The following is an 8,271-nucleotide window of genomic DNA, read 5'->3' as shown; positions in this document are numbered from 1 at the left end:
CGGACCTATCCAAGCCCCTTGGCCTAGCGGTAAAGGGTGCTGGATACCGCGTCTATCTTAGAGGTCTCGAGTTCGAACCCTGGGTGGCGTAATTTGTCTTTCCTCCTTGTTATAGGAGTTGATTTGATTTGTAATTTCCTCCTTCATATATATGATATAAATATATGAAGTTAATTTTTTTAAAAAAAAAAAAAAAAAAAGCAACAAGCCCAGACCTCATTATACTCCCTTACAAAATCAAAATACAATTAAACAAAGACTAAAGTCGATACCCTCCTATCCTCCAAATCAGTCTATTCTTCATCCTCATGTTGGACCCGAATGTTCGGAACTCCCATTGCTTCCATCCTAGTGATCGCACTGAGGTGTCTCGGCATCGTGTGGGCACTCATTCGGTAGTAGTTGTGACATTCTAATCCCATTTTAGCCAGAAGGTCTCCGGCCCTATTCCCTTCCCGATGAATGAAGGTGGCTCGCACGTCTTGATGGCGTTGAGGAGTGAAATTTGCGCCAACACCCGGCTAGTGTGTGCCGGACCCCAACTTGTACCATTTAGGAGTTGGACCACTTGTTGTGCATCCGACTCAACCCAGATAGGTCGATTGAATTCTAAGGCAAGGTCCAATCCGAGATGAACGACATGGAGCTCCGCCTCCAGGGCTGAGTGAGCTGTAAGCGGAGAAGCGAACGCTGCAAGCACTTTTCCGGTATGGTCTCGGATGATACCACCTCCCCCGGCTTAGTCCGACGCTTTCACACACGCACCATTGGTGTTAAGCTTGATCCAGGGGTCATCCGGTGGGTGCCATTTAATTGCCACCACTAGCGGCCTATGGCTCCGTGATTCAGCATTGCTTGGGATGGTGATTTTGAGGCGAACTCCCTTCCAATGCTTCCACTTGTATATCCCGTTAGCCATACTATTTCTGATGAAGACTTGCACTTGCCAGACTACATTAAATGGCTTAAATTGTACCGACTGGTGGCGACTTCTATTCCGTTCTGCCCAGATGAACCATAATATGAGATACGGCAATGCCCGGCTTAAGTGTTTCCTACCCGATTGACGAACTCTCTTTGCCCAGACTTCAAGCCGATCCGGTATAGTGTCATTGATCCGTAGAGGTGATGAAGAGCCCTCAAACCATGCATCAAATTCCCTCCATATCCCGCGAGCCCCGTCCCCTTGTATGAAGAGATGTTGGAGAGATTCGATCCTTGGTCTATGTGGGTAGCATTGGCATTTGGACGCCAATTCCATTAGTCTCCATTGTAGCTTTGTATCCACCGGAATGCGGTTGGATAACTTCCATTAGGTGATACCTTCCATCTTGGCACATCCGGCCCGTCCGAGATGATTGGTGTATCGAGAATCCTCTGGACGATATGTTGTGCTAGGCCAGCTTGTGCTTGAAGGATCCGTAACTTAGTCTCATCCCATGCACCATCAGTAATATAATCCGCCACGCGCTCAAGAGAGCCTCCTCTATCGTCAAGGCTAAGTTCTCTTAAGGGAAGTTCTCCGAGCCATAAGTCGTCCCAGAATAGCATCTTTCCTTCTCCCACCACCCATCGAATGTGCGGTTGAGCCTGGGCCCGGGCCTTCAAATCCTCTTCCAAGTAGGGTTGCCCCTCCCCATGGCTTTAGCTGTGAGTGGAGAAGCCTTATGGCAATATTTGGCCATCATGTACGTAGCCCAAAGGGAGTTTTGTTCCCTAAACCGCCACCACAGCTTGATACTAAAAGGTCGTAAGACTTCCTTGATCTTCCGAATGCCCAAGCCTCCTTCGGCCGTGGGTAGGCAAACCTGGTCCCAACTTATCCAGTGTGTCCTTTTCTTCTCATTAGTTGACCCTCAAAAGAACCGAGCGATCTGCTGATCCAATTGCTTGAGGGCACCACCCGTAGGCTCAATAGCTTGAAAAATGTGTAGGGGGATCGCTTCTAGTATGCTTTTAATCAAAGTGAGTCTCCCCCCAAAGTAGAGGTGACAATGGGCCCACCCAGAGATCCTAGCTGAGATTTTCTCCCAGAGGAACAAGAACATACTCGTGCGCTTTACCCCCCGGTAAATAGGGACTCCAAGGTAAAGGAAGGGAAACGAACCTCGTGAGAAACCTCCTTCGCTTTGTATTGTGTTTGTCCAGCCTTAATTAGCGTCGGCTATATAGAAATTTCTCTTGTCGAGGTTGATTTGCTGACCAGACACCTCGGCATAGTGATCCAGACAACCACGAAGCCTCCGAAGGGGGTTCACGGCCGCTTGCGTGAAGATGATGATGTCATCCGCATAGGCAAGGTGGCTGATCTCAATACTTCCCCGGGTTGCTTTGAATGTCATCTCTTTGTTGCCAAGGATGAGTTTATCAAGTAGTCTCGAGAGATAGTCCGCCGCTAGAACGAAGAGGGCGACAACACAAGGGAGAAGTGGGGCAAGTCGCTTCGTGAGGACTTTGGTAATCACCTTATTGATCACGTTGCACAAGCTAATTGGTCTGTAGTCTCCCCAAGTCTCGGGTATCGGCTTCTTGGGGATGAGAACTATACTCGTGGCCGTGAAGCTTCGAGGGAGGAAGGTCCCACCGAAAAATTGCCTAACCGCATCCACCACATCTGGACCCATAATGCCCCCCAACAAGCTTGGAAGAATAATGCCGAGAATCCATCCGGGCCCAGAGCACTATTGGCCGAGATGTCGAATACCGCTCGTTTCACCTCATCCGCATCCGGAGGCTTCGGGAGGTCCATCAAAAGCTCCGAGGGGGGGAGGCGTTGTAGGAGGCTTAGGTCCGGATCTGCAAGTTCTGGATAGCTCGGGGCTAGGAGGTTCTGAAAGAACTCAACCGCCGATTCTTTGATGGCCTTGTCATCCGTGAGTTCACACCCATTGGCGTTGATCTTGTGGATGCGTAGCCAGATCTTCTTCTGCTTCACCCAGCTTTGGTAGAACCTAGTATTTTTATCCCCTTCTTCTAGCCAACGGAGGGCCGCCTTCTGCCGCCAAAAATCTTCCTCCATTTTAAGAAGTAATATGTACTCGCAATTTGTTTGTTGACCTCCGTTCTATTCCGGGCTGAGGGGTCACCTTCAAACTCCGCTTGTGCCTCTGCAATGTTTTCTTCACTGGTTTTTTAAGTTGGAGTGAATATTCCCAAACACCTCTTTGTTCCACCTTTTAAGCGTACTCTTGATCCTTGCTAACTTGATCTTCAAATTGAGGATGCCCTCGGCCTCCGTGGGAGCCATCCAATCTTCTTTTACCAAGTCACCGAATCCCTCATGCCTGACCCACATGTTTTGGAACCGGAACGCTTTCCCGCCCGTAAAGATGTTAGTCGGCCTGCATCTAACAAGGAGAGGTCCGTGAACAGACGCGATGCGTGGGAGATTTGTGACTCTTATTGCCTCAAACGTTTGAGCCGTCGTCTCGCTAATCAGCACCCTATCCAACCTTTCCATAAGGCCATTCTTAGCCCAGGTGAAATCTGATCCATCATAGCCTGGGTCCATAAGACCACAAACCTCAATGGCTTCAGCAAAATCAACCATTTCCGCTTGACGATTTGTGTCGCTCCCCGTCCTGTCTTGAGAAGAGAGGATTGTGTTGAAGTCCCCTCCAATAAACCACAGCATCCCATCCGAGAGTTGTGTGATATCCCTCAACTTTTCCCATAGGACATGTCGCTCCCCTCTCGTGCATTTAGCATATACGGCCGATAGCATAATAGGGGTTGAGATCCAAGGGCAAGTGAACCTCCCATGTAGCAGCTGTTCCGAGTCATCCAACGCATCATAATCCATCCCTTCTTTCACAAAGATCCAAATTTTCCCATTGATGTTCGAGCCCTTGAAGGACAGCCCCAACAACTTCAAAAACTTGTCCGGATTGGGGGGAATAAACGGTTCCATTATTGCAAGAAAACAAATATTATGAGAACTAATTAGTCTTTTTAGGACGTTTTGGGTTGACGCATTTGCGATCCCCCTAACGTTCCAAAACAGAAGATTTAATGACATGATTAACTAGAGAAGTTCGTACCCGGTGGGATTGACGTCCCCCCTTGAAATTCAATTATTTGAAGGCCATTCCCTTCATTTTTTTTTTATCAAACACCTTCACGGTGGAGGGTTCGTGGGTCCCTCATCCCTATATTTCAAAAGTGGTCGAATACAAAACGTGGCCACACCCAAAAGTGGTGTGCCTACACGAAAATTAGGAGTAGTATGCGGTCCGGTTCCACAAGCCCGGACCACATCATACTCCCTTTCAAAAGGTAAAATACAATTCAACAAAAGGAAAGACTATAACCCTTTCCACCAAAACTCGAGCCTATTCTTCCTCTTCATTATGGACCCGAATGTTCGGGATACCCATTGCATCCATCCTAATCATCGCTGTGAGGTACCTTGGTGCCGTGAGGGCATTCATACGCCAGTAGTCATTTCTTTCTAATCCCATTTTGGCGAGAAGATCTCCTGCTCTATTCCCTTCCCGGTGGATGAAGGTGATACGGGTGTCTTGTTGGCGCTTGAGGATTGCTAGTCGTGCCATCACCCGACTAATATGGGCCGGTCCCCAGTGCGTGCCATTTAGGAGCTTAACCGCTTGTTGTGCATCCGACTCAACCCAAATAGGCCTTCTGAATTCTGCGGCAAGCGTCAACCCGAATTGGATGGCCAGAAGCTCCGCTTCGAGGGCTGAGTGAGCCTCGAGTGGGGAGGTAAAGGCTGCAAGCATGTTGCCCTCGTGGTCACGAACAAGACCTCCCCCCCTGGCTTTATCCGTTGCCTCCATGTATGCTCCGTCAGTGTTGAGTTTGATCCACGGTTCATCCGGCGGGTTCCATTTGACCACCATCGCGAGGGGCCTGGTCCTTCGTGGCTCGGCCTGACTCGAGACGTTGATCTTGAGGCGGACTCCTTTCCAATGCTTCGGTTTGTAGGATCCATTGGCCATGCTATTTCTAAGGAACATTTGCACTTGCCATACCACATTGAAAGGCTTAAATTGCACCGATTGATGACGACTCCTGTTTCGCTCAGCCCAAATGAACCAAAGAATAAGGTACGGCATCGCCCGGCTGAGGTGTTTCTTACCGGGTTGTTGGACTCTCCGTGCCCAAACTTCGAGCCTCTCTGGGATGGTGTCATTGATCCGGAGAGGTGGTGAAGATCCCTCGAACCAGGAGTCAAACTCCCTCCACACACCTCGGGCGCCAGCCCCTTGGATGAAGAGATGCTGCAGTGATTCGATGCCCGGTCTATGAGGGCAGCATTGGCACTTAGATGCCATTTCCATTCTTCTCCACTGTAGCTTCGTATCCACCGGTATTCGGTTGGATAGGAGTCTCCAAATGAAGATAGCAATAGAAGACGTGAGGCCTGCTTTCCATAAGTCATCAAGGCCTTGGATGATAGGTCTTTGAGAACTCCCCATTGTGTGAAAGCCTCCATCTCGGCACATCCGGCCCCTCTGGGATGATTGGCGTGTCAAGGATCTTCCGGACGATGTGTTGTGTAAGGCCGGCTTGCGCTTGTAGAATCCGCAACTTGGCTTCATTCCAAGATCCATTGATAATTTAATCAGCAACATGGACAAGAGGGCCTCCCCTATCATCAAGACAAAGTTCCCTCAAAGGAACCTCTCCTAGCCATAGGTCATCCCAAAATGATATCTTACCTTCTCGCACCACCCAACGAATGTACGGTTGCGCCTGTGCCCGAGCCTTCAAAAGCCTCTTCCAAGTAGGGCTACACCTCCCCGAGGCTCTAGCTGTAAGTGGGGACGCCTTAAGGCAATATTTAGTCATCATGTACGTAGCCCAAAGGGAGTTTTGTTCCCGGAATCTCCACCATAATTTAATATTAAAGGCACGTAAGACCTCCTTGATCTTCCGAATGCCCAAGCCCCCTTCGGCCGTGGGTAGGCAAACCTGATCCCATCCTATCCAGTGCGTCCTTTTCTTCTCATTACTCGACCCCCAAAAGAAGCGAGCCACTTGTTGATCTAATTGCTTGAGGGCTCCGCCGGTTGGCTCGATCGCTTGAAAAATATGTAAGGGAATCGCCTCAAGTGTGCTTTTTATCAAGGTTAGTCTCCCCCCAAAGGAAAGGTGTCGGTGAGCCCATCCAGATATCCTAGCCGAGATTTTCTCTCGAAGAAACATGAACATATCCGTGCGCTTCACCCCCCGGTAAATAGGGACACCAAGTGTAGAAATTGCTCTTGCCGAGGTTGATTTGTTGTCCGGACACCTCGGCATAATGCTCAAGACATGCACGTAGCCTCCGGAGGGGGTTTACGGCCGCTTGCGTGAAGATGATGATGTCGTCCGCATAGGCGAGGTGGCTGATCTCCATGCTGCCTCGGGTTGCTTTGTATGTCATCTCTTTGTCTCCGAGGATAAGTTTATCGAGTGATCTCGAGAGATAGTCCGCAGCAAGGACGAAGAGGGCGGGGGAAATGGGGTCCCCTTGTCTAAGGCCACGAGTGGATTTGAAAAAGCCCGTCGGGGCCCCGTTGATAAGGATCGAGAACCAGCATGTCCCGATGCACCTTTCTATGAGCGCCACCCAAGGTTCGGGGAAGCCCATTTGCTTGAGGACTTTTAGGAGGAACGGCCATTGAACCCTATCATAGGCCTTGGCCATGTCAATCTTGATAGCAACATTAGGGGCTGGTGTACTTCTATGGAGCTCATGGAACATCTCCTGTGCAAGGAGTACATTGTCATTGAGGAGCCTCCCTTTGACAAACCCGCTTTGATTCGGTGCAACAACACTTGGAAGGAATGGGGCAAGGCGCCTCGTGAGGACTTTAGTAATCACCTTGTTGATCACGTTACACAAGCTAATGGGCCTATAGTCTCCCCAAGTCTCGGGTAAAGGCTTCTTGGGGATGAGTACGATACTCGTGGCCGTGAAGCTGCGGGGGGGGGAAAGCCCCACCAAAAAATTGCCTAACCGCTTCCACCACGTCTGGCCCCACAATGCCCCAACAAGCTTGGAAGAACAATGCCGAGAAGCCATCCGGGCCGGGCGCGCTATTGGCCGAGATATCAAAGACAGCTCGTTTCACCTCATCCGCATCCGGGGGTTTGGGGAGGCCCGCCAACTGCTCCGAGGGAGGGAGTGGATGTAAGAGGCTGAGGTCCGGATCCACAAGCTCCGGGTAGCTTGGGGCTAGGAGGTTTTGAAAGAACTCAACCGCCGATTCTTTGATGGCCGTGTCATCCGTAAGTTCACGCCCATTAGCGTTAATCTTGTGGATACGTTAAGCTTGGGGCTAGGAGGTTTTGACCCCTGTTCTATTCCGGGCCGAGGGGTCACCTTCAAACTCCGATTGAGCCAGCGCAATGTTCTCTTCACAAGTTTTGAGGCTGGCGTGTATATTCCCAAAAACCTCCTTGTTCCATCTTTTAAGCGTTTGTTTGATCCTAGCCAGCTTGATCTTCAAATTGAGGAGGCCCACAGCCTCCGTGGGAGCCATCCAATCTTCTTGCACCAACTCACCAAAACCCTCATGCCGGACCCACATGTTTTGGAACCGGAAGGCTCTACCACCCCCGTGGGCATTAGGTAGCCTGCATCTGACGAGGAGAGGCCCGTGGTCCGAAGCAATACGGGGTAGGTTAGTGACTCTTATTGCATCAAACAATTGGGGCGTCATCTCACTAATCAACACCCTATCCAGCCTTTCCATGAGGCCGTTCTTTGCCCAGGTGAATTCAGCCCCATCATAGCCTGGGTCCATTAGTCTGCAATCCTCAATGGCCTCTGCGAAATCCACCATTTCGGCCTGACGATTTGTGTCGCTTCTCGTCCTATCTCGAGTGGAGAGGATTGTGTTGAAGTCCCCTCCAATGAACCACGGTATTCCCTCCGAAACTTGGGCAATATCTCTCATCTTTTCCCAAAGGGCATGCCGCTCTCCTCTCGTGCATTTAGCATACACGGCCGAGATCATAATAGGGGTTGAGATCCGGGGACAAGTGAGCCTCCCATGTAGCAGCTGGTCCGTGTCATCCATCACAACAAAATCCATCCCTTCCTCCATAAAAATCCAAATTTTCCCATTGGTGTTCGTCCCCTTGTAGGGCAGCCCCAACACTTTCGAGAATTTGTCCGGATTAGGGGAGGTAAGCGGCTCCATTATTGCAAGAAAACAAATATTATGAGATTTAATTAGTCTTTTTAGGACGTTTTGGGTTGACGCATTCGCGATTCCCCTAACGTTCCAAAATAGAAAATTTAACGACATGATTAACAAG

The 8,271-nt window shown here is 49.9% G+C and overlaps 1 protein-coding gene across 1 annotated transcript; it reads right to left on the bottom strand.

Annotated features, from left to right (window-relative positions):
• Positions 1–3,121: 3,121 nt before the first annotated feature.
• Positions 3,122–3,910, bottom strand: LOC121754517. Its single transcript, XM_042149860.1, has one exon. The coding sequence runs from the start codon at positions 3,908–3,910 to the stop codon at positions 3,122–3,124; it is 789 nt and encodes a 262-aa protein (XP_042005794.1).
• Positions 3,911–8,271: the final 4,361 nt, after the last annotated feature.

Source organism: Salvia splendens, chromosome 11, assembly GCF_004379255.2.
Source record: "Salvia splendens isolate huo1 chromosome 11, SspV2, whole genome shotgun sequence".
In the NCBI taxonomy this organism is placed as follows: Eukaryota; Viridiplantae; Streptophyta; class Magnoliopsida; order Lamiales; family Lamiaceae; genus Salvia; species Salvia splendens.
The sequence above is the reverse complement of the archived record's forward strand: the minus strand, read 5'-3'. Positions and strand labels throughout refer to the sequence as shown.